This window comes from Xyrauchen texanus, chromosome 41 (genome assembly GCF_025860055.1).
Source record: "Xyrauchen texanus isolate HMW12.3.18 chromosome 41, RBS_HiC_50CHRs, whole genome shotgun sequence".
Classification (NCBI taxonomy): Eukaryota; Metazoa; Chordata; class Actinopteri; order Cypriniformes; family Catostomidae; genus Xyrauchen; species Xyrauchen texanus.
The window spans coordinates 17,889,181-17,915,858 of NC_068316.1; the positions used below are offsets into that span (position 1 = coordinate 17,889,181).

At 36.9% G+C, this 26,678-nt stretch overlaps 3 protein-coding genes across 3 annotated transcripts in view; 2 read left to right on the forward strand and 1 right to left on the reverse strand.

Annotated features, from left to right (window-relative positions):
• The first annotated feature begins 2,264 nt into the window (after positions 1-2,264).
• Positions 2,265-7,038, forward strand: cmbl (carboxymethylenebutenolidase homolog (Pseudomonas)). Its single transcript, XM_052113813.1, has 6 exons — positions 2,265-2,420; positions 2,656-2,867; positions 3,048-3,155; positions 4,317-4,459; positions 4,552-4,643; positions 6,059-7,038. Exons 2-6 carry the CDS (start codon positions 2,656-2,658, stop codon positions 6,236-6,238), a joined length of 735 nt encoding a protein of 244 aa, XP_051969773.1. The 5' UTR covers positions 2,265-2,420; the 3' UTR covers positions 6,239-7,038.
• On the reverse strand, positions 6,456-13,469 carry LOC127634318 (T-complex protein 1 subunit epsilon). The gene is made up of 11 exons (XM_052113812.1): positions 13,257-13,469; positions 12,681-12,741; positions 12,417-12,581; positions 11,086-11,284; positions 10,795-10,987; positions 9,344-9,493; positions 7,896-8,015; positions 7,578-7,763; positions 7,319-7,456; positions 7,037-7,217; positions 6,456-6,731 (listed from the first exon to the last, which is right to left on the reverse strand). The coding sequence occupies exons 1-11, from the start codon at positions 13,359-13,361 to the stop codon at positions 6,604-6,606; spliced, it is 1,626 nt and encodes a 541-aa protein (XP_051969772.1). The 5' UTR covers positions 13,362-13,469; the 3' UTR covers positions 6,456-6,603.
• Positions 13,470-14,045: 576 nt separating this feature from the next.
• Positions 14,046-26,678, forward strand: part of LOC127634515 (methionine synthase reductase-like) — a 43,767-nt gene continuing 31,134 nt past the window's right edge. Inside the window, exons 1-10 of the mRNA XM_052114111.1 lie at positions 14,046-14,139; positions 14,411-14,564; positions 14,679-14,832; positions 14,919-15,036; positions 15,166-15,538; positions 16,454-16,567; positions 16,752-16,905; positions 19,798-19,886; positions 20,103-20,283; positions 24,182-24,224. Coding sequence (XP_051970071.1) covers positions 14,421-14,564; positions 14,679-14,832; positions 14,919-15,036; positions 15,166-15,538; positions 16,454-16,567; positions 16,752-16,905; positions 19,798-19,886; positions 20,103-20,283; positions 24,182-24,224 — 1,370 coding nt within the window. The 5' untranslated portion in view covers positions 14,046-14,139; positions 14,411-14,420. The remainder of the gene's footprint in view (positions 14,140-14,410; positions 14,565-14,678; positions 14,833-14,918; positions 15,037-15,165; positions 15,539-16,453; positions 16,568-16,751; positions 16,906-19,797; positions 19,887-20,102; positions 20,284-24,181; positions 24,225-26,678) is intronic.

Below are 26,678 nucleotides of genomic sequence, written 5' to 3' on the forward strand. Positions count from 1 at the left end.
GTCACAGAAGAGGCAGATGGGAGGGCTTGTGAGGCTGAATCATCCATCAGAATGAGGGCCATTCGTGAGCGAAGCTTCTTGAGGCTCATGCCCTTGCAGTGAGGGCAGTCTGTCTCCACACAGTGAATGCAGCTCTCATGCTGATCTGACGGCGGGATGTGCTTCTCGCACAAGGAACACTTACGGAACTATATCTTTAAAAAGACGCGAACACGTAAGCGACTATTTTATATATGTATATATACACACACAATATAACAATATACAATTGCTTATAAGGATACACAACTCCGGCCGAAGCGCTGCGGGAAATCAGGATGCTGAAGCGGCCCGTTCATCAGCGAAGTGTCAAATAGCGAGTCGGAGTGATGTTCGCCGAAGCACTCCAGGGGAGCGGAGAGTCTTCTCATTGCTGTGAAGATCCCGCCCGCTGACTCATGTAGTCTATGGCGAACCAATAGAGGGCTTCAAAACAACAGATGAATCACTGTCTTGAAGGAAGAAAATTCTGAGGAATGGTGTTTGCGTGCCTGCTTTTATAGCGGACCGCTTTACGCCTCAAAGGGCAGAGCTAAAACACCATAGCCAATTTTATAATATTGGCATTATTGAAGAGAGGTTTCAATTAGGTCAAGCGGAAGGACACTCCCCATATGCATTAGCAGAACGCAATGTCAAGTGTACTGAGTTGTAAATGAAGACTTTCAACCACAGAACTTTGAAAGAGTCAATCTGATGTTGGTGCCCTCTTGGACATTTAGGTGGACTTAGGTGGATTAAAATTTGTACAGTTTTCTATGAACACTATATTTTTTACTTTTTGAAAAAACAAACATTTGTAACCGTATAATGCATATTTAAATATTTCTCTTAATGTCGGTTATTAAAACAAAGGAGATGGATTTTTATTAAAGTGATTTTGAGATTTTTATTTGGAAAACAATTCTTACTAAATGCATTAATTTAACATTATATAAATTTAATGTAGTATTGAAAATCAATACTGCTTTTTTAAAGTAAATTACTAGGCTAATGTTCCTTTAAATAATTTATTTGAAAACGATGAGAACTGATGTAAATTTTTTAACATCAACGATGAGAACTGATGACAAGTATTTTTCACATTATGTTTAGTGCCAAAATTCTAAACTTCAATGATTGTGTCAATGTACCTGTTGGCTAATACTGAAATTTGTATCACAATTTTAATGACAGAAAATACATTGGATTACTAAACTAAAATCTTGCAATCCTCAAACTACAAAACCAAACACAAAAATAATATAATAGTTGGTTAAAGGGCCATGTCTAGTAAACAGGAGATCCTAGATTTAATTCCCAGGTGCCTTTTCGTAGTGCAACTCTTTCAGAATTGACATGCAAAAAAGTGAACTATTATTATTTCTATACATACAAATAGAGTACTTTTGTATTTAATATTCTTTTTTGGTTATATTTACATTGAAATAACCAGCCAAAAGTTCAGCCACGCTTGAATGAATTTATGTTCCTCAAGATAAACAGTACTCCATCTCCTCATCTTGTAAAAGCATAGAGTCCCATAGCAGATTTCCATCAGTCAAACAGTCAGCTCACAAACACGGTTACAATACGCCATCTAGTGGCAATTTTTTATGTTGAAACAACAGATGTTTGTTTAGAAATAAACATTTGGATATTATGCAAACATTTTCTAATTCCTTTGAATTATGCATGGAGCTATATTAACGTACAGTCGGTAGGAGTCGGCATGAAATATTCTGAATATTATGAATTAAGTTGATATAAAAGTGACCATACTCGGCATCTAAACAACAACAATTTCTATTAAACATGTACGTTTTTTTTTCTCATATCCATATTTGTTTTACAGCTATGAAAACTCTACATTAAGGCTGTTTTGTCCCTACTTTTTTTTTTTTTTTTTTTTTCAAAAATAGAAAGAAAAGAAAGTAAAAAATGTTTTGCACAAAATAACATTTGTACGGTTAAATAATTAATAAAATAAATACTTACTTTGATTAATAATACATCAATAATTTTATATATTTTGACTATTTCTTAGTTCCAGTTCATATATCAGTGGATTTGTAAGTTGTAACATGAGAGAGAATATGGTGTACAGGGTATGAATATTTCTGCAAGACACTGTAAGTATAGGCTTTGTATGTATCATATAATATTGAACGCACAGATTAAACGTTAAGCATATCTGCACGCCACAAAAAATATTTACTTTAATCTGCAGTTATTTGCCAAGTCATTATGAACAAACACAACAGCGATCATGTTATACCACCCTTTGTATGGTGGGCGTTGCTTAAAGGGACAAACACAGTGAGTTCTGCAGATTGTGTTCAGTAGGAATCACATTTCTACGGAGCTTTTCCTCAAAGCGAAATAAATCTTCAGCGGTTAGGGTAAGTGCATATAAACATGCAGGACACACAAATACAGAAGCTATAATACGTTAATGCGTTGTGAGTTAATTCAAGTTTGGAATGAAGTGTTACTTTTTACGCATGTTTGTTATGAGCAGGCCACGTTACATAACTGAGTCACGTGATCGTCATCCACCTATTCCCTTTGAGTGACTGTCAAGCGTGTGAAATATTCCAGTTAGTAAAATTCCCAAATGCATGTTTTGTTGAACAGATGGCAAATGAAGCAAAACCCTGCCCATGTGATATTGGGGATCAGTTTGAATATGGGGGTCTTGGAGAGGAAGTGCAAATTGAACATATTAAAGCCTATGTGGTGAAGCCTGCAACATCAAAAAAGGCTATTATTATCATTCAAGACATTTATGGATGGCAGCTTCCAAACACCAGATACATGGCTGACATGCTCTCCAAAAACGGATACATGTAAATATATTTTCATATTGTTAAATGTATTGAGGTTAGGTTTTCCCTGTACTTACCTGGGCTGCGTTTCCCAAAAGCATCGTAAGCCTAAGTAGATCGTAGAAAGCAGGTCTCTACGATCAATTTAAGCTTACGATGCTTTTGGGAAATGCAGCCCTGATTAGTATTTTGCGATTGCAGTGCTGTATGTCCAGATTTCTTCGTTGGAAAAGAGCCATGGAGCCCATCTTGTGACTGGTCGACGTTTCAGCAGTGGCTGGAGGACAAAAAACCTACCAACATCAAAAAGTAAAAGTTTAAACAAATAAATGTTCTTATCACATGTATTTGACCATATCTTAAAGGGACAGCGCACCCAAAAATGATAATTATCTCATAATTTATTCACCATCATGCCATCCCAGATATGTGACTTTCTTCTGCTGAACACAAATGAAGATTTATTTATGAAGAATATTTCAGCTCTGTTGGTCCACACAATGCAAGTGAATGTGTACCAACATTTCGAAGCTCCAAAAATAACATAAAGGCAAGTCATCCTTATAGATCGAGAAACTACGGAAGAGGATTAGGGCCAAGCAGTAATAATAAAAAAAAAAATAAAGCCATCTCGAGATTAAAGTCATTATAATGCGAGATTAAACTCGTTAAATTTCGAGAAAAAAGTCGAAATACAATCTTGAGAATAAACTCATTAAATATCGATAATAAAGTCGTTGTGTTTCGAGAAAAAACTCGTTAAGTTTAATCTCGCATTATAATGACTTTATTCTCGATATTTAATGAGTTTATTCTCAAGATTGTATTTCGACTTTTTTCTCGAAATTTAACGAGTTTAATCTCGCATTATAATGACATTATTCTCGATATTTAATGAGTTTATTCTCAAGATTGTATTTCGACTTTTTTCTCGAAATGTAACAAGTTTAATCTCGCATTATAATGACTTTAATCTCGAGATGGTTTTATTTTTTTATTATTGCTTGGCCCTAATCCTCTTCCGTAAGAAACAGATACATTTTAAGTCTAAGTCTTAATTTTTACTATAAATTCTCCTCCCTCCCCAGTAGGTGGCGATAAACTAAAAAATAAAAATGTGAAAGTGGAGATTTATAGTAAAAATGAACTTACATTTTGAGTTACTGTTTCTCACCCACACCTATCATATAGTTTCTGAAGATATGGACTTAATCACTTGAGTTGTAAGGATTACTTGTTTGCTGCCTATTTATTTTTGGAGCTTCAAAGTTCTGGCCACCATTCACTTGTACTCTGGCAACCAACAGAGCTGAGAAATTCTTCTTAAAATCTTAATTTGTGTTCAGCAGAAGAAAGTAAGTCATACACATCTGGGATGGCATGAGAGTGAGTAAATGATTAGAGAATTTTAATTTTTGGGTGAACTTGTCCTTTAAAAGGAAAGACTTAACAGTCTTGTAATTTCACTAGGGAAGTGGATGTCGTATTGAAGTACCTGAAGGAGCAGTGTGGTGCAGTGGAGATAGGTGTTGTGGGATTCTGCTGGGGTGGTGTGGCGACACACTATATTGCTCTCGAGTATCAAGAAATCAAAGCTGGCGTCTCCGTCTATGGTAACATACATCTTGTAATATGCTGATCTGTCGACTGGCAGAAGAAAGCTGCTGTCTGTATTCCTAGTTATATATTAAATCTTTTTACCCAGGTATTGTTAGAGAGAGGGAAGACAGGTTTGATCTCAAAAGTCCAACCCTCTTTATCTTTGCGGAAAACGATGCAGTCATTCCACTAGACCAGGTAAGCTTGGGTGGATGGATTTTGCGGTAGGAGTCCTATTATTGGATTTCAAATTCAGTATCTGTTCCTTACTTTTATTTCAGCCTTTCCTATTCAGTTGAGTATTTGCCTAAACTGATACAGTGCCTCCAGAAAATATGCACCCTTGAATTCCACAACTATGATTTGCACCAAACAGACAGCTTTGATTTCAGGCCCAATGTCTCAAGTACAATCAGATAACCTTTTTTTGTTTGTTTGTTTCAGGTCTTGTTAAATAGTATTTGAAAGCTTGTTGTTGGCCTCTGTCACATTTCTTATACATTGCCTACAGAAAAGCGTGATACCCCTTTGGAAGTCTTTTTTTTTTTTTTTTTTGTCTAACAGCCTGAAATCAAAACCCATTAAAAAAATAAAATAGTCCAGCTTCGTTTACAAATTTTACCTTACAACTTTCAAGAAACTAATAAACGGCAACAATTCCAAAAATGTATAACATTTGAAAAACTAGAATGACAGGGTTTTAAAGTGATAATACCCTGGATTTAATGCTTTGTAGAGCCATCTTCCGTTTTAATGACAGACATCAGTCTGTATGGATATGCCTCTATCATGCACCTAGATTGGGGACTATTTGCCCATTCTAACCTATCATAACAATGGACTAATCTTTACAAGTCCATCCAAAGGATTTTTGATTGGATTTAGGACAGGGCTCTGATTTGGGGACTGAAGGACTTCCTGTCCTTAAGCTACTGCTTTGTTTTTTTGGCAGTGCGTTTAGGGTCATTGTCATGCTGAAAGGTGAACAACCTGCAGTTGTCAAGCAGAGAGCCACATAAGTATTTGGATGTACATGGCATCATCCATTTTCCCTTCAATCCTGCACAATCCCCGCTGTAGAGAAATACCCCCACAAAATAACGCTGCCACCACCATGCTTCAGGTAGGTATGGTATGTTCTGTTGTGTTTGTTTTTCCCCCCAAATATAGCGCTTGGTGTTTAGTCCAAAAAAGTCAAATTTTTGTCTCATCTGACCATGTAGGATTCTGATGCCATGGGGCTGAATTGTTGATGGTCAGATGAGACAAAAAAACAAAACGGAACTTTTTGGACTGATCTCCTGTTTTCATACTCCGTTGTTGTATTTAATCTTTTATATGCCTCAGGAATGGTTCCCTTTTTTTTTTTCCATCCATTACATGAATGTTGGAAGGCAAATTTGTAAATAAAGCTGGAGTTTGTTTAATTTTTTTAAATGCATTTTCATTTCAGGCTGTAGGACAAAAAAAAAAAAAAAAACATATTTCAAAGGGGCATGATGATTTCTATATGCACTTTAACTTTTTCAGGTTGCTTATCTTAGTTGGATGGCATGAACATATTTGTACCTTGTTTACGGATTCATATTGCGTTCTTAATGCTTTTAACCAAGGTGACCGTGCTGGAGACAAGACTTAAGGAAAAGTGCACTGCTGACTTCCAAGTGAAAATCTTCCCTAATCAGACACATGGGTTTGTCCATCGCAAAAGAGAAGACATCAACCCAGATGATAAACCCTACATTGAAGAAGCCAGGACAGACATGATCAACTGGCTGAATAAATATATGTAATAAGTTAAATCTTTACACAGGGAATCATTTATCAAATGAAGAGTAACATCACAATCTCAAATTACTTGATGATAAAAAAAAAATTATAATTATCATCTTTGTATTTGAAAAGCAGAAGTTTTGCCCTTCATATGAAGTTGTGCAGTTCTGTATTCTTGGAAAAACAGCATTTAACTCTTGACATTCAATTATCTAATAATACTCTTGACAACCAATAGACACTCAAATCTCAAAACAACATTTTAATGTTCACTTCAGTACTACATTGCAGACCAACTGTATCAAATGATAAATAACAGTACGAAGGTTCCGAAATTCCTTTAGAAGTGCTTGAGACCATTTATTTCAACATAGCTACACAATGCTTAGTCTTCAGACTCGCCAGGGCCTCTGATGTCATCAATCTTCAGAATCATCTTGACTACTTGAGTGGCCAAAGAAATCTGCTGTTTCTTTCCAATGAGGGTTTCAATCACATGTTGTTGCTTCATGTCTGCAAAGATTTAATTCAAATTTAATGGCAGGTCTACCTTGATATTTATTGATTTTAAGACTAAACCCATTACATGAAAATAAAAGATTAAGTCAATAGTATTATTACCATAATAAAAAAAAAAATTGTTTTTGTTGGACTGGTCCACCTAGCTCGACTATTCCTTTTCCTTTCAAATTTATCATTATACCTTAAAATAATGTACTAATAAGCAAGCATTCATAATCCTGCAACACTTTTTTTATTGTTGTTCTCCGCTGTTTTGTTACTTTGATTCAAATACTGTCAAATAAAGAAGTTCATACCATTTGTTGATAATTGTAGGCAATCAATTCCAAGTGCGGAGTTGCTCTCTTTGACTTGTCGGGCTCTGACCTCTGTCATTGTTTGAATGGGGTTGAAACCACTGTTTTCTGCAAGTGCCATAGGGATAACCTCCATAGCATCAGCAAAAGCTCTCATGGCATACTGTTCCAAAGAGGGGCACTGGAATGAAAGCAAAGAGTTTCAAATATAGGCTTAAGGAAAACATCTTGTACTTCAAAATCAAAGACTGCTGTCCACAGTTGATCCCAAAAGTAATGCACCTTATCAGCTGCCTGGTTGACTGCAAGAGCACAGGAAATCTCTGAGGCACCACCACCGTAAACAACGCGGTTATCCTTTATGAGGTTTCGGATGACGCACAAAGCATCATGAAGAGCTCTTTTAGCCTCTTCAATAATCTAAATTAATTGGATAAATAAAAATAGAAATTAGTGACTGATACAATTACAAAAATTCTAATATAAAGCAGGGGAAAAAATAACGTGTACATCATTTTAAACCGGCAACAAAATTCTTTACCATTTTGTTTCCCCCACGGATGAAGATGGTCACGGCTCTGGAGTTTTTGCACTCCTCAATAACCAGCATTCTGTCTTTAGTGGTCCCAAAGCAGATTTCCTTCACCAGCCCAGCAGTGCCCAACTTTTCTGGCGTCAGCTCACAGAATCTGGGTACAATACGGCCTCCAGTAGCAATGGCAATGAGCTGGAGAGGTTTGAACAAAACCCATATCATAATGTGTTAACATCTTTAACAGATATTGGTGAAGTGGAAATCTATCATCGCAAACAATGGAGAATGTAAAATGGAGATAGTTGTGGATTTGTTTTAACATACCTCAATCTCCGGTCCACCGACCCAGCGGATTGCAGGAAGTTCATTCTGCAGGAGCAAGTGATTGGCCTCATCATCAAATCCCCACTGGCAAATGGCAAGATTTGCCCCATTCTCCTTGACCTTTAAGAAAGGTTTTGTAAAAAAAAAAATGACAATGAATGAAACAAAAAAATAATCAGAGATTAATATTTGAGAATCGTGACAAACGGAGGATGCAAATTTATGCATTTAGTTTTGCAGTCCAAGTCCTTTATTAAAATCCCCCTCAATATTCAAAAGTATTCAAAATGCAGCTCTAAATAATAATTAGGCAAAGAGGACTGTCATGCCATTGCAACTGCAGAAAATATAATTGCCAATGAGACTATTTTGAAGGTGAAGTTGTAAGTTTGTCGTTTTCAGTGATGTAGCGAGAAAAGTAGCAGCCTACTTAAAAAAAAAAAAAGCGACTTGTAAGGCTTCAAGACATTAACGATTCACTGGGTTTGCGTCAATACAAAAACCCAAATGCAATTTAATCAGGTTTTACACTACTTTATGGCTTTAAGAACACCAACTAAGGAACTTTCAAAGATCACAAGTACTGCCTGTTTGAACACAGTCTTGATTATATCCTAATGAAAGATGTCTATTGTGAGTTCTGCTCCAGGCCCATTATTGGTCATGGCAATAATACAATAATATATCCCCCAGTAATGTCAATGCATTCAACTGATACAGAGTACACAGCATTAGGCGAGGAAAGACCCAATCATGAACAAAGAAATAAAGAAAGAAATAATAATTTGAGCAGAAAATAGCCGTTCGGCCATGACATCAATTTGTAGGAAAACACAGAAGCCTAATTCTCCATGGGTTCTCTCTGAATTTTCCGATGGGTTTTTTCAACTTCTCAGTAAAATAAGGTCTTTTGTAGACATTACTTGAAGATACGTGGATATTTTGCTCTACAATATAAATTAGTCATAACTCAAACGTGGATTTAAGCCCTCTGTGTGGTTATTTTTACACAATTCATTATGGATTAAAAATTAACTTTGAGGCATGAAAGTGTGTAATTTATGTTGTAGATCAAAATATCCACGTATCTTCAAGTAATATTTACCACAGACCTTATTTTACTCATAAGTTGAAAAAACCCATAGGAAAATCCAGAGGGAGCCCATGGTGAATGAGCCTTTTGGGTTTTTGGACTACAACCTGAACAGCTCTAGGAGTGCAAAAAAGTACACTATAATAAAATGTGTATATTTAGTCCTTATAAAATCAACATTTATAAAAACAGGCTTTAGACATGTCCATTTTTAGAGGTCTTATAAAAAACAACAACAATGTATAAAAAAAAAAGCATTTGTTAGTGCAATGAACAATACTCTGAATGACACTGTAAAGTACCTAAATACTGCATAAACATTCACTAATTAGGAGGCAGGCATTATACTACAAACCTGTCTAATCATTTCCTCAAACTTCTCCTTTTCATACTTCTGCAGAGCTTTGTAGTCCTCCACTGAGGTTACGTCCAACTTATGCTTTGTTTTGGGCTTGGGTGGCTCAAACGGGCAGGTGAGGATGGCAATTTTTGTGTTTCTCAGTACCTGCGGAAACGCATGCATGCCATTCCTATTATTAAAACTTATAATCATGTTTTTCATGTACAATAGGGCTGCATCTAACGATTATTTTGATAAATTATTAGAACGGTTATTCTGCGTTTATTGCAACAATGAATCAATAGCTCTTAACAGATTATTCAGCTTGTGCCCCAACTTAAAATGTTGTATGAAATGTGCTTATGAACAATAAAGAGGACAAAATCATCTTTTAAAAATACCTCTAAATGACATTCACTGAATTAAAGGAAAGAAAAAAAAATTCTCAAGTGTTTGTCTTGTTTTCCATTTAAAATGGTCCAAAAATCCTTAAAGCAAGATACATTTTCTTGAGAAGCAACATGTAAGATATTTAGACTTGCTTTAATAGAATGCATCTTAAATATACAGTAAGTGTATTTTTTTCCATTCATACTTCTGCGAGTGCAGTAAAGACAAAATATACTTATATTCAAGATCTATTCTCTTAAAGCAAGTCTATATTTCTTATAATTATAAAGAAAATGTACATTGTTTTAAAGGAGTTTTAGATATTTATACTGGAAAACAAGCCAAAACAAAAACATATTTTGTTTCAGTGTATAATGGGGTGTGGACTATGTCTCTCACCTTGCGGTTGAAAAACAAACTCTCTCTTATTAAAGATCCGTATTGGCAATTGTCTTCACAATAAGAAACACACAGTGATATATATATTATGATTCAATAAGTTACGAGCCATCACGTTATGATCTACCTGCATTAGCATCCCCTCAGACAGTGTATGCATCAGCTATGCAATCGCTGTGCGCTGTCCACACAGAGAAATGCCAGTATCGGATTCTGCAGTTACTTAGATGATCTGCCTCCATATTATTTGAACTTTAAAAAAAGCTTTAACACATTAAATATAACTGCATTTATGATGTAACATCAGGGGTGTTTCCTTTAAAGTTGCTCGACCCGCAAGTTTAGCTTCAACGGAGCGGCAGATCCAGCACATCTAGAACGCTTCTGTATTTACTTATTTTGTATTTTTGCATTATAATTCCCTCATAATTTGCGATCTACATCACCTGAAGCTGTTTGGAAAGTTTAGAATGCATCTGGACGGTGAGCAGTGTAATATTTTCTCTCCTTGGTCAGGCGCGAACTGCAGTGCTGCTCTCATGTATCATCATTAAAGTTTAATGTGACCTCATGTTATGTTAAATGAGATCAAACGACTATTCGACAACAGAAATTTTGACTACTCATTTCAGCCCTATTGTACAACAATTTCACAGGGAATAATAGTAAAAACAAACCTTGGGCATCTGAGGGTGGCTGAATTCTTTGTCCACAATGACACCTTTGATGAGCTGAGTGTCCTCGAGTTTACCACCAACCTTTCCTTCCACTTTGATAAGCTCAAAGTCAACATCCTTCCTCTCCATATCTGCCACTGTCAAGATGGCATTGACAGCAATCTCTGCCATCTGTCTGTGGCATCGGTTGATCCTAACAAGCGGGGGAAAAAAAAAAAGAAAAAAAAAGAATCAATTTGATGTCATTCATCAATAATAAACTCTTCCTTTCGAAACACCAGTGACACTCACACTTTTGATCCAAGTGTGGTCATGGCTGTCTGAATGAGTGGTTCTGTGTTGTTGGCATCCACTGGGAAACTATCTCCAATCTTGTCGAGATGTTCAATGGCAATCCTTGCAGCCTGGTCATAACCATCTGCAATCCTGATGGGGTGAATACCTCGGTCCAACAGCTGTTCGGCCTGCTCAAGCAGAGCTCCTGCCAAGACTGCAGGGGAATGCATACAAACATATTATGCCACTAAGCTTTATACATTGAAGGATTAAAGTACACCCAAAAATTTAAATTCAGTCATTGTTTACTCACCCCTGTGTTTTTATAACACCATATGATTTTGGTTCTTAACAAAGGGAGAAATTTAAAAAAAAAAAAAATTTGTTCTCAGTTATGTCATACAATGGCACTTTATGGTGACCACCTCTTTAAACTTCGGAAGAAAACACAACATGGCTGCACACAACCCAGAGAACAGAACATACATAACATGTCTGAAGAGTTTGTAGTCAAAAAATAGATGCATTTTAATGACCAGCCTTATTTGTTTGAACCAGAGTCCTCAATCAAACAGAGAGATGGGCTGAAGGTAGCTAGTCACACCGTGTCCTACTCAGATGCCAAACGACACACAATAAAAGTGATCTTTTCCATGTTAATCTGAGCTTTTGTCCTTAGCAGCTGCAATGAGTGATGGGACATTCTGTCGATCACTTGGTTTCTATATCTTGCACTGCGCCGTGAGTCGCGTCCCCCATGAACTAGCACCGGTCCAAAATCATATTGATAACATTATATTAAAGCCAGCATCTTGCTAGGCAGTTCAAACTACTTTTTGTACACCTAACAACTGTTTTCACAAAGATCTCTTCAGACAGAGGTCTGTCACACACGTTAAGAATGGAGAAGAGGTTACTGACATTCCTGCTCCCTCCACCTTTACTGCCAGTTCTGGGCATAGAAATGCATCTATTTTTTAACTCTTCAGACATGTTTGTAAGTTCTGTTCTGTGGTTTGTGTGCAACTATGTTGTGTTTTCCATTGTTAATGTCGCTGGTGATCCTGTTGAAATGAAACAAAACAAGGTTTCACTTGAATGCAACTCCTCGTGAGCTGCTCTCGTGCAAGGATCTTCAAGCTTGCGTGCATGCTGAACAAAGATGTGTGAACACATTTTCACAATGTGTTACGACAAAGAAAGACATATTGTGCTATAACAAAACAGGGGAAGTAAACAATGACTGAATTTTCATTTTGGGTGAACTATACCTTAAAGTAAACAACTCGAGTATGAAGAATATATGGGAAAGGTTGAGGGTTAAGGCAGAGTGTAAAACTACTGACCAACAACACCAGTGGTACCATCTCCAATTTCATCATCTTGAGACTTGGAGAGTTCAACCATGAGCTTGGCAATCTGGTGGTCAACATCCATCATGCCAAGAATGGTCGCACCATCATTGGTCACAGTCACCTCACCATCCTTATCCACCATCATCTTGTCTAGTCCTATAAAAATAATTTAGAAGTTCTTAGAAAACATGCAAGGGAATAGACCAAAGACACTAAATATAAAAGTATCGACTTTTTGCAGAATTGAAAACTTACCATTTGGGCCCAGTGATGTTTTCAGGGTGTTGGCAACAGCTTTAGCTGCCATAATGTGTGACTGAAATGCGCAGAAATTAACAAGTTAACAAAGAGACCATATACAGATTCACTAGACACTGATTTTCGCGCAGTGACAAAAAAAAAATATACAAAAATCAGGTGTGTTACAAAGCAAAACATTTCTTCATATTTCAGTTTTTTTTCTTCTAACTATGTAAATGTTACAATTATCCATTAAGGAAAATAATAACATTTTTCATTTTTTATTTTATTTATCAATATCCATTTAAAAATCTATAACATAATATCGTTTCTCATCTCCCTGACCGCATCATGACTCAAAGGCTCCGGCGGAAGCACATGGACTATACGTTAGCTGACATGCGACACATCGCTAATCACACCAGAAAATTAAATGTGGAATAACCGGAGACATTGTCTCCACGTCAAACTATACAACCATGTTTTAATAAAGACGCATTTAAAGCACAAAAGTAATAGTGGAGAACGCCAGAGATAAATCACTGTGACGTTACAGGCTCATAGAGCCCGTTAGCACACTTGCTTTAGTACCTTCAGAGCTTCCAGGCCAGTCAAGCGAGATTTCGTATCCTGATCCTTTATGATGATGAACGGCCTTCCATATTCATCGAAGGCGAGAGTCCCCATTGCAGACATTTTTAACCTCGACTGCACGGAAACGCACAACTTCGTAAATTGGTTTTAATTTGCACAGATTTATCCTGTAGCTGTGCACCTCGCCGCGCTGTGCTGCCCGGCAAGTTCTGGAAGAATCTCGGGGCGGGGCGGACCAAACCATGTGGAGTAAGTAAAAACAATGAAGGCATTTTTTCATTTTATTCGACTCTTATTCGATATAGTCGTTTTTAAATAATAATTAAAAAGATTTGGATAAGTGAATTAGGAAGGATGGAGTTTAGAAACGCTGAGTTGACGCCAAAGACAGGAGTGAGACACCTTTAGTGGTTCATTCCACTATCGCGATGACTTCACACAGGGGCTGTTCACACCGAACGTGTTCTGCGCTAAATAAGATGCAACGAATACTGCAGATTCAGATTGCGGCGGTCTCGATACCGGTTTTTAAAGTTGAAGTTCATTTTACTTGAACGTTTAACTTTTGATATTTAAACTGAAAAAATAATGACAACTATAAACGTCTGTCTAGCGCGTGTTTACATAGAACAACCTCAGGCGGATATAGAAATGTGTACGGCCCCTCAGTAGCGCGAGTACAGCCGTAGATGTATATTCCATACAGATTGACTAATGTGAATAGGTTTCTCATTCTCAGCATATTTTTTTATTTATAGATTTGTTATTTTTTACATTAGGCCATATGCAGCGTATCCCGGTAGTACTTTCTCCTGGAAGCATGCCACTTTGGATTTCAGTATGTTTTACAGCAGAAGCAGGTTTCATTGTCAACATCACGGTAACGTTTTTCCATTTTATTTAAAACGGCATCAACGTTCGAATTCGAACTTGCTTGAAACAGTTTAGAAATGCCGCTAGACTTGATTTTATAGACTGAATTCATGAATAATCTCTTCAACTTTGACCTAAATCAATTTGATTGATTTTTGAGTTTGATTCATCCTGTTTAAAAAATAAATATGTTGGCTATTTAAAACTACATACAGTAACGATTAATCGTTTTATGTCCCCTGACTCTCGCTGTACAATGATCGACTTTGTTGTTCCAGCATTCATAATATGCCGTGTGAAGTGGCAGCTCGGTTCTTAATATTGTACGGATCTCAACGCGGTCAGGCTCAATCCATAGCCGAAGATATTTGTGAACAAGCAGTCGAGCATGGACTTACAGCTGACATCAGTTGTCTGAGTAACGTGGAAAAGGTATGTTCATTGCCATGTTACCTTTAATGCAAATACTTGTAAAACAAACTCAGATTGCAACTTGATGGGGTTGATTTATTGTTTTAATTTGAATAAATTCTAATGGATATCCAGTACAACGTGGAAAACGAAACTCGCCCAGTTCTTTTTGTGGTTTCCACGACCGGTGATGGTGATCCTCCAGATACAGCTCAGAAGTTTGTGAAGAAGATCAAGAATAAATCTCTGCCACGTGACCACCTCTCCCATCTGCATTATGCACTCTTAGGTAAGATGCTCTCACAGTTATGTTTACATTAGGTAATGCCAGAGCTCCACCGATGAATGCAATTTCCCATACTTTTATTTATGCAGCTTTGGGAGACACAAACTATTCACATTTCTGCAACTGTGGAAAGACTATTGACAGCCGTCTGCAGCAACTTGGTGCAAAACATTTCTATGCAACTGGGCATGCAGATGACGGTACTGGGTGAGTAGCAATCAATTTTTACGGTGACGTGTGTTGATCTCATTAGGAAATTGCAAATCACGGAGGAGCGACAACTGTCTATATTCTGATTTATTGTCTTGTCAAACTCTGCTGCTGTTTTCTCTCCAGACTTGAAGTAGTGGTGGATCCTTGGATTGAAGGCCTCTGGGAAGCTCTGAAGAAGATATTGGCCATTATGTCGACTGTAGATCAACAGGCTGCTGCCAACAGTGAATGTACTCAGGACAGCTTTCCAAAACATGACTCCACTCAGGAAAGAAACATGTCAGATCTAGTGGTCGATCTTCAACTTTTAAAGCTTAGTGAAGTGGAAAAAGAAAAGACAGCTAGGTCTGACAGCAGTGTTGAAGAAACTCAGTCTACCACTTCGGTTGCTTCTCTGAAGCATTCTGTACCACCATTGTCAAAGTCTGTTCTTAATGTTCCTGCACTGCCACCTAAATATTTGGAGGTACTTTTGGAGCAGGTGTCAACTGAAGGGGTATGGTCTTTCTTGACGATCAACAGAATCTATAGAGTAAAGAAATCAAACGTATAAATAATAGGCATTGATCATGAAACAGAACCAGTGAAAATTTTACCATTCTTGCTTAAAGGGACAGTTCATCCAAAAATGAAACTTCTCTCATCATTTACTCACCCGATGTATGCATCATGTATCCCAGATGTGTATTACTTTTTTTTTCTTGTGCAGAACAGAAACAAAGATTTTTAGAATAATACTTCATTTCTGTAGGACCATACGATGCAAGTGAATGGGTACCAAAAATTGGAAGGCCCAAAATGCACATATAGGCAGCATAAAAGTAATCCATAAGATGCCAGTGGTTAAATCCATATCTTCAGATTTTTTGTTACTGTAAATTCTCCTCCCTGCCCAGTAGGTGTGAGATGCACAAAGAATGCAAATCACCAAAAAACAAAAGTGAAAGTGGAGACTGATATTAAAAAAAGGACTTAAATATTGATCTGTTTCTCACCCACACCTATCATATTGCTTCTGAAGACAAGGATTTAACCACTGAAGTTATATGGATTACTTTTATGCTGCCTTTATGTGCTTTTGGAGCTTCAAAGTTCTGGCCACCATTCATTTGCATTGTATGCACCTACAGAGTTGTGATATTCTTCTTAAAGTCTTCTTTTGTATTAAGCAGAAGATAAAGTCACATCTGGGATGGGATGAATGTGAGTAAATTATTCTTTTTGGGGGAACTATCCTATTAAATTGTCGCAGTGGATTCAACGAGGCAGTAAGTAAGATTGAATTCATGAATGATATACAGAGAAATTGTTCTGCTCATGTTTCATGAATAAAGTCCAGTATGTCATCTGTTCAATACATGTTTTTGTAAATCTATCTGTAGTTCTGCAAATTAAAGTATTCTGTTCATAGGAAACAGTCCCAGCTGATAAAGAAGGATATTGTGAAGTGCCTGTTTCAAAAGCAGTTCAGTTAACTCAAGGTGATGTGGTGAAAACTGCCATCTTGTTGGAGCTCGATATCTCAGTAAGTCTATATTCAGTTTAACTTCAGGGATGCAAAACCATTGCAAATATTCCAAAGAATCATACAAGCATTTGAATCATTGTGGATCCATCAAATATACATGTCTATTTGTTCCCCTAAGCCAGAAGAAAAATCCATGTTATGTTCTTGGTGTGTAGGAGTTATAGTGATTTTGTCTCTGTAGGATCAGGACATGGCTTATCAGCCTGGGGACTCCTTTGATGTTCTCTGCCCAAATAGAGAAAATGAAGTTGAAGAGCTGCTTGTGAGACTAGGGCTGCAAATGCAAAAGAATAATGCTGTTCAGCTCCTCCTACTTAAAAACACCAGTAAGAAAGGTATTAAAACCATTAACGACACGATCACTGACACTAGAAACAAAACTTTTCTTCTTTAAGAGATTTTTTACTATCTCTCACCGGTCTCTGTAACGATTCTAGACTCTGTAAACAAAAATGTGTCCGCGAGCCGCGGACAAGGATGCTTTCTGCCCGTCAATCATTTTGCACGTTCTCATAGTTTTGTTGTTGTAGGGAATTATTGAGGCATAATGCCATTTTTATGCCATGTTGCTCATAACAGTTGTCAGATGAGGGCGCTATTTTGCTGTTGTTGCTTTTGACAACAGTTTCCGCTTCTCTAATTTTTAACAAAGCTTATTTGGTATCTTTAGAGTGTGTTTTTTTGTTTTGAAAAAGGGAGCGTGGCTTATCCAACACCAATTCTAGAACAGCTAAAATCGCTTACAGCTCTTTTAAAGGTTCACTAAGTAAGTTTCCACTGGTTAAAGTTTGACCACTAAGGAAATGATTTATACTTTTGACATTTATGTTTTAAAAATTTTTCAATCACATGAGATCAAGACTCATTGGCCAAGAAAAGGCTAGATAGGTGTCAAAATAAAGTAAAAGACCATTGTCATGTTAGCCAGCAAAACCTAATAAAAGAAATACTATATGGATATCTGTCAGAATAAACGTTTTAACGCATGCAATCAATTACATTTTTTTAACGCTTAATCTTTTCTTAATTGTAATTATTGAATTTACCATTAATGCAACGTAAATCATCATAAACACTTGTTGGGAGGGCAGAACCTTTGTTATGTGTCTGCCTGGAATCATTACACTAACGCACAGTTTACAACACACACATCAGAATCCTTCCACCAAGGGGCACCTTCAAGCTTAGAATAAAAGTGTAGTGCGGCGGTCCCATAGGCATTCTATGGGCAGTACTGTCATAACATGCTAGTTGACCATTACAGACTCTCCTATGACAGAGGTTGTTAATCTCAGTAATTCAAATAATGTCTGCACACACTCACAACAGCGCTTTTGTGATAAAAACATGGAGAAAGGACATCTTTATGCTATCTGCTGTACAAAACAAGCCCAGATGGGACTTCAGAACACTGCAACGTTTTTGGTATTTTGACCGTGTGGCAGGGCGGAGGGTGGGGCCGGGTCGTGATCCTACACACCCGGTCCCGTATTAGGCTAAACAAGCCTCCGAGAGGGATAAAGGTCGACTGCAGAGGACCTTTATCCCTCTCGGAGGCTTGATTAGCATAATACTGGACCGGGTGTGTAGGATCACGACCCGGCCCCGCCCTCAGCCCTGTCACAGACCAGTTGCCATTTTCTGTAAATAAATGCTCTAAATGACAATGTTTTCATTTGGAATTTGGGATAAATGTTGTCAGTACTTTATAAAATAAAACAAAAATGTTAATTTTACTCAAGCACATACCTATAAAAAGTTAATCTAGAGAAACTGATAATTTTGCTGTGGTCTTTCCAGAACTATGTGTGTGTGTGTATGTATATATATATATATATATACACACACACACACACACACACACACACACACACACACACACACACACACACACACACTTACCAGCCACTGTATTAGGTACACCTGTTCATCTACATATTCATGTGATTATCTAATCAGCTATCGCGTGGCAGCAGTTTAATTTATAAAATCATGCAGATATGGGTCAGGAGCTTCAGTTAATTTTCACATAAACCATCAGAATGGGGAAAAAAATGTGATCTCAGTGATTTAGACCATGGCATGATTGTTGGTGCCAGAGAGGCTGGTCTGAGTATTTCTGTAACTGCTGATCTCCTGGGATTTCCACACACAAAAGTCTCTAGAGTGTACTTCGAAACAAAAAACATCCCGTGAGCGACAGTTCTGTGGACGGAAACGCCTTGTTGATGAGAGAATGGCCAGATTGGTTCGAACATACAGAAAGGCTCCGGTAACTCAAGTAATCACTCTGTACAATTGCAGTGAGAAGAATAACGTATCATTTGTCATCTTTTGCACTACTGTGTACTGGTCGGCACTGCACTGTCTCTTACTGTGTCTGTTGTCCTGTTCATTGTTAGTAATTTATTGTACTGTCCCGTACTTTTTGCACACGTTTTCACTTGCACTTTATATAGGCATGTTATTTAGTCTGTGTAGTCTCATGTGGTTCTGGGTTTATCCTATGTTGTTTTATGTAGTACATGGTCCTGGAGGAACGTTGTCTCGATTCGCTGTGTACTGTACTAACTGTATATGGTTGAAACGACAATAAAAACCACTTAATATCAGCATGTCGAACCTTGAGGAGGATGGGCTACAACACCAGAAGACCACGTTGGGTTCCACTTCTGCCAAGAACAGAAAGTCGAGGCTGCAGTGGGCCTACCATCTGCATGTTGCAGCAGAAATCAAGTTTATCAGACCAGGTGATGTTTTTATAATCGTGTACCATCCACTTTTGGTGAGCCTGTGCCTTCTGCTGCCTCAGTTTCCTGCTCTAATCTGACAGTAGTGGTACACGGAGGGGTCTTTTGCTGCTGTAGCCCATCCACCTCAATGTTCGACATACTGTGTGTTCAGAAATGCTTTACTGCATTGGACTGTTGTAACGCGTGTTTATTTTGTTTACTGTCACCTTCCTGTCAGCTTGGACAGTCTGGCCACTCTCCTCTGACCTCTGACATTAACAAGCCGTTTCCGTTAATTGCACAGTTTTCTGTGGTTTAATTGCGAATAATCGTGGTACATCATCATACATGAAAACAAACATTAAAATAAAAAAGAATGTGCAAGATATTGGTTATAGTTTTCTGTGCTCAAGTAAGATTAAGAGAGAGAAATATAAAATGTTGCTGCAAAAAACAAACAAACCAAAATGGTTTTTTTTTTATTATTCTTTGCAGCAGCAAAAGTTCCACTTCACGTCCCACAGAACACTTCTTTGCAGTTTATTCTCACCTGGTGTTTGGAGATAAGGAGTGTTCCAAAAAAGGTAATTCTATGTTATTAACTTCATTTCACTTTATAGTTGCTGTGCCGTTGAAATTAGTGCTGAAAGAAAAAAACCCCCAGAAACTTTGATTTAGCACTAGTGTTTATACTCAACAGTTAATTTGATGTGCTGGTTGGCATGATTTATTTTGCTTTCAGGGGACTTTAGTCACATATTCCTTGATAGACCCTGTATGCTGTTGTCTTGTGCTTGCAGGCGTTTGTGCGGTCGTTGGCGGACTGCACTCAGAACAGTTCAGAGAAAAGAAGACTTCTGGAGCTGTGTAGCAAAGAAGGCTCAGCAGACTACAACTGCTTTGTTAGGAATGCCAATGTGTGTGTGCTGGATCTCCTCCGGGCCTTTCCTTCCTGCCTACCTCCTCTCAGCCTTCTTTTTGGTCAGTAATTTGCATATGTAATTTGCTCAGCATGCATTGTTCCCTCAAAGTATTTGGGCACTTAAGCCACACTTTAAGTGACAAAATATCAAAGCAAATGTAATTTTTTGAATAGATTATACAAGCACTTTATTTGTTTGCAGAAGCCACATTATTTGATATTTTGTTATATATTGCAGTGACATCTATACAATTGTAAGTGTGCAAATACTTATTGGAGCCACTAAATGTGTTTGATATTTGGAAAAGCTTTTCATGCTGGTACCACTAGGTGGCAGTAAAATAACATCAAATCAGATGTCCAGCTTATTTTTTTCTCCTTTCAGTGGCAAAATATCAATATTGTGTAGTGACTGCAGACACTGCCCTTGGAAATAGAATCGTATTCATATATGTAATTAGACATTTGAAAACGCAGATATAATGACATAAAAAAAAAAAAAAAAAAAAAAGGGTAGATCTTGTTAATACTTCTAAATATAGATATTCTTTTGTTAAAAAAGAAAAGTTGTTTAGAGATTTCTGGTCTTACAGTAAGCTGTGGAAAAAAACAAAATACATTTGTACATCGTTATTTTCCTAAGGTGAGAAATATGCTGCCTCTCTGATTTTGAGGAACAGCTGGTATAGCTGAAATTATTAATGCATACTATGCTTTAGATATTGCAAACTGAAAAATTATTACAATCCAGTGACCGTCACTGATGTATGCTGCCCTGATTTGGTTATTACATTGGATGTGTTTACATGCAAAGATCTAATACAGTGTTTCCCAACCACTGTGCCGCGGCACACTAGTGTGCTGTGAAAGATTGTCAGGTGTGCCGTGGAAAATTAAATAAAGGAATTATTTCAGGGATCCAAACACCTCATCTTTCGGAGAGATTTGCTGTTTTGAAACCATAATCGGTCACTTATGATTGTGAAGAGCAATGATTAATGTGCAAAAGTGAGTGATATTTATACGCGTTAAGGGTCTTTCACATGACTCGCGTCAAGTCTATGAAGTGACGTCACTTCATACCAAAGTGTTTTTCTCACACACGTTTTTGCTTCTCCAATAATGTCTTTGAAAGTACTAAGCAACAAGAAATATTTTAAATCTGTCCAAATTTGTGAAGAGACAATGAATGTCTCATAATTAATTTCAATTAAATATGACCTTATCGTTTAGGAATATCAGAGTGCCCAATTATTAAACTAATTTAAATTCACCAAGAAAATGCTTAGACCTAAACATAAAGAGTCTTTTTATTACTTTCTGTTATAAAAGCAACTGCAAGCTTTTTTCTCTCTTCCAAATACATGTTTTCTGTGTTTATCGTGCACACCTCCTGCTTTTTTAAAACTCGTAAAATCGCCACTCTTTGAAGCTTTCTGCAACTCTTGTCATGTGGAGGGCGATGCAGCGCTTGATGCTGGCATTGAACGGAGCATTGACGCCTCGACTCAACTCCCGTGAAATGCACTTTACAATGACGAAAGAACATTTTTGAAACTCAAAATTATTATTATTATTGTTGCCTTTTCTTATAAAAGCCATGCTCAGTAGCCATACTGTAGGAAAATTAAACCATGGATCTGCTTTGTGTTTATAATTCATTTACTAAATTCAGTAGATTTGTAGCCATGCTAGTTTTAATAAAGGAGAAGGTAAGGACATTATTGAAACTTACTATTATTAGACTATTTTTGTCGTCTTTTTGGATGAAAAATAATGCTCAGACTGAAGGAAGACTATATATCTGCTTTGTTCTTTTAATGCTTAAACACTATAAAGTCTCTTTGTAGATTTCAAAACGACTCAAAATGACTCACTGACTCATATCATTTGTCGCCTCCTAGTGACATTTCCAGAAGGGGTCACTGAACTACTAATCAGTTAATAAAATTGAACAAATTTGTGAAACAGAAGCAAGCCTCACCAAATACTCTTTTGTACTCAAATACTCACCAAATTTTGCAGCTAATTCTGCACAATTTTAAACTTGAATAACTACAATAGCCGGAATTTGTGCTTTTAGCTTATTCTTAAAAAAACAATATCCCCAGAAAATGTTTTCGTGGACCTGTGATTGTCTTAACTTTTTTACCCCTCATGAGTTTGCATCCCTGTAATTTGTTGTGGCATTGCAAGAACAAATCTACAAATTAGAAAAGGTGCAAATCTGTTGCTTTTTTCATTTCCCATTTAGCACTCTTGCCACCTGTGACCTCACACAGCATAGCCTACCTATGTGACTTGTTTTTTTTTTTTGTTTTTTTTTTGCATAGCCGAATTTCAAACATTATAAGTAAACATGCTAATAAGATGGACAGAAAACATGGACAAGTTCTTGAAAAGGAAAAATATTGACGATGGTTGGCCTATGTGGGATAATGGTGTGCTGTAGAATTTCTTTAGTCCTAAAAAGTGTGCCGTGGCAGAAAAAAGGTTGGGAAACACTGATCTAATAAATGCACATATTACAGCTCTTTGGCAAATTGAGTATTAACACTGTGATCTTCCATGACACAAATTGTCTGAGATATGCTGCTTCAGCAGACTTTGACTGCTCATCTATTTTATTCATAAAATGACTCTGCACTGGTGTGTTCTGAGATTAAGGTCACTGCAATCAGTCAAACAATATCACGCTCCTGACTTTCTAACAAAGTCTTTAAAGACATAGAAAAGCAAGGTTTTTCCACCGAAACACCATGTGCCATTTTAATGCATTTGTTTGTACGGACGAAAGGGTTTAATTGCAACAGCTGCTCACTATGTTGAATGTTTTATTGTAATTAATTGATAAAATTGAGCACCTTCAGCATCCACATATGGTATGCTTGAAATGAACGTTTTCAAATTGATTCATCATTTCAGAGGATTGGAGAAAATTGCATGTCAGTTGTTGACTGATGAAGGTGAATCGTAAGCAGAGAGACACGTGCCTCTGTGCTGTTAAAGGAATTTACTCACCCTCATGCCATTCCAAACCATATGACCCCGCCCCTATTTGCACTAATCAAGCTAATGGTATAAGGCCTTAAACATTCTTTAAAAAATAATTATTAATTTAGATTTGTTTTATACGGAAGAGGATTAGGGCCAAGCAATAATAAAAAAATAAAACCATCTCGAGAATAAAGTCATTATAATGCTGAGATTAAACTCAGTTAAATTTCGAGAAAAAAGTCGAAATACAATCTTGAGAATAAACTCATTAAATATCGAGAATAAAGTCATTATAATGCGAGATTAAACTTAATCGAGTTTTTTCTCGAAACACAACGACTTTATTCTCGATATTTAATGAGTTTATTCTCAAGATTGTATTTCGACTTTTTTCTCGAAATTTAACGAGTTTAATCTCGCATTATAATGACTTTAATCTCGAGATGGCTTTATTTTTTTTTATTATTGCTTGGCCCTAATCCTCTTCCGTAGTTTTATGATCATATGCATTTTTAGATACAAAAATAATACCTGCATTGGCAAAGAAGTATTTGGCAGATTTCTTATTTTATACTATTATTTCTCAACATCTGGGTTTATTAGATTTAAATTTATTTTACATTTACACTATTTTGACAATTTCCTTTGGTGAATTTGTTTTGTGAAGTTTCCTTGCATAGCTATAATGAAAAGAACTTTGATTTCTCTAACCAGGTTGCCTTGTATTCTAATAAAGAACATGTTATTTGAATCATGTTGGAGCTGCTTGTCAGTTGAGTACATTTAAAAGTTGCAAAATCTAATGGTGAATCGTCCTTAAGTTTAAAAAAAAAAAAACAAGATTTAATTTTTTTGCCATATCGCTTAGCCCTACCTAAAAGAGAAACTCAAAACACGATTCGACAGCCTCAAGGTCACAAAGCCATCTTCCTCTCTGATCTCTCCTCTAATTCATTACAGAACAATTACCAAAGCTTCAGCCCAGAGCCTATTCTGCTGCCAGGTAAGAGACCTTGATTGAAACACCTGTGCTTTATATTTGGAGATGCAGTATATTTAGGTCTTAGGTTCAGATTATTTCTGTCTCTTTGCTATCCTCCTTTGATGTTGTAAGGTCTATTATAGCCAGGGTATGGAGGGTTACTTTTTAAATGTATTCCACTACAGATTACAGAATACATGCTGTAAAATGTAATTGTTAACGTATTTCATTAGATTACTCAAGGTCAGTAACGTATTCTAAATACTTTGGATTACTTCTTCAGCACTGGTAGATTTTTTCAGTTGTTTTGGCTAAAGAAAATCTGCCAGTACAGCAAGACAAAAGACACATGTTAAAAATACATTCTCTGAAAAACTTAAATATCTTATTCAGTGTTGTTTCTAAAACAAGATCAATCAAATAGATAATTTTAATACAATAACAACATAAAAATTATTATCAAGAATATGATTTTTGCCCTAATATCAACGTCCTTACTAGAAAAAATTAATTATTATCCAACATGAATTTTCTTGATAACAAAATATAATCGTGCCTGGTAATGTCGTGGAATATCGCGATGATTTTCTCTAAATCGAAGAAAACTCTCAGAGTCTTGAGTTCCAGATGCCAAAGTTGTAGTTTATTGAGAATCAACAAACATGAGTCCAGTCAGCTGTCTGTCCTGACTCTATCCTCCTAAGTTCTCAGTTATATACCTTTTGTTATCTTTCTACCTGTTATCTCTGTCCAATGGGATATTTACCCCTGTCCTTTTCCCTCGCCACCAATATGTTTTAGTTCTTACTTTAGGTAAATATTGGTGGAAAATTCCCCCCTCTCTATTTTTAAAAAAACATCATATATGAAAGAACATACATCAGCAAAAATTTACATCAACCATACAGCTGATGGCTTCACACATTCTGGAACACGCCAACTTAAAACATGTTTGCAAGAGACTCGTACTCACACCTCAGCACTTTTCACTTGAGGTGACCTTGTTTGAACATATGCTTCAACTTTAACACATTTAATAAATGAAAGAAAATACAAGGGATACATTAAATGAATACATATAAACATCATATATAAAAGAACACAATCAAAATACAAGGGATACATTAAATGAATACATCTAAACATCATATATAAAAGAACACAATCAGGATTGTTCTACCATATATTCCCCCCTCTGGGACTCAAAAAAGTCCCACACACTAAGTCCCTCAAACCAGAGTGTAGTCACATAAGCCAGTCAATTCAATTCAATCTACAGCCAAAAAGAGGCTATACACTAAGCTATCCAATACCGGTTTTATGGGACCACACTCTGCAGGATTGTGAACCAAACCTCTCCCTCCACATGAAGCTAGAAGGAAGTAAAAGATTCCAATCCTCTACCTATCGCCATTATAAATTGTCCTACATTCGTTTTTCCTTTAGTTTTGTTAAAGCATTCATACTCCAGTTGACGATTTATTTTATATGATAATGTGCTTTCTTTTTTCTCATTATCCACACGTACGTCTAATTTTCTGCCTTGATCTCCCCACCCTATCATCTTATACTATTTATCATATTCCGGATGACCCAAGAATGCCAAACATTCTGCTGGGCAGAACACTGTTCTCCCTGTTTTACCAAAATTTTTTGGCATAATACTCAGCGCAATGCTTATAATCATACTGATTTGGGACTACTACAAATTTTTTCAATGGATTGGGTGAGCACATTACACAGTTTGTCATTTTTGCTTGCTTAGCTGTATATCTGGCCCATTTATACCAGTCATTTTGATTTGCATATTGTAATAGTTCCTCTGTTCCTGCTGACTCTATGGGTTCCATATCATTTTCTAAATTTATTGGCTTTTTCAGTCTTTGGGTGATTATTTTGACAGGTGTCTTTTGAGGCGGATTCTTCGGTTTGTTCTGCTTAGCCAAATTGCTTATCCAGATTCTTTGCTTTTCGGGTTCACCTTTGTTTAGTGATCCAGGCGTTCAGCTTCTTTCTGATTTCTCGTGCTATGTTATCTAGTCTCTGCTTATTAGGGGAATAATATTGAAGGTCTGAGATGTCAATTGTAGGAAATTCATCATACCATGGTCGCTTGTGATGGTCCCTCAGCCTGGGAGTCTGGGCCTTCCTGGATTTCCTCTCCGGTAGGCCCTGTATGGGAGGCAATACCTGTCCCAAATATGTTAGTAAGATCATTATCCACACTAGTACCTCCTTGAGCTTCCATTCTTTTCTCCATGTCCCACAACGCTTCATTGAATGACTGCGCTTGTTGGCCTGCTTCATGTCCTTCAGTTGTTTCTGTATCTGTTTCAGCAGGACGATCACTTTCTTCTTGTCTTTCTCCTTCTTCACCTTCCTGGTCCTGTTCCTCTGTGACATGTACTTCCGTCTCACTTTCTATGCTTTCCTGCTCTACTGCGGCACTTACTTCAATCCCTCTTTCTGCCACAG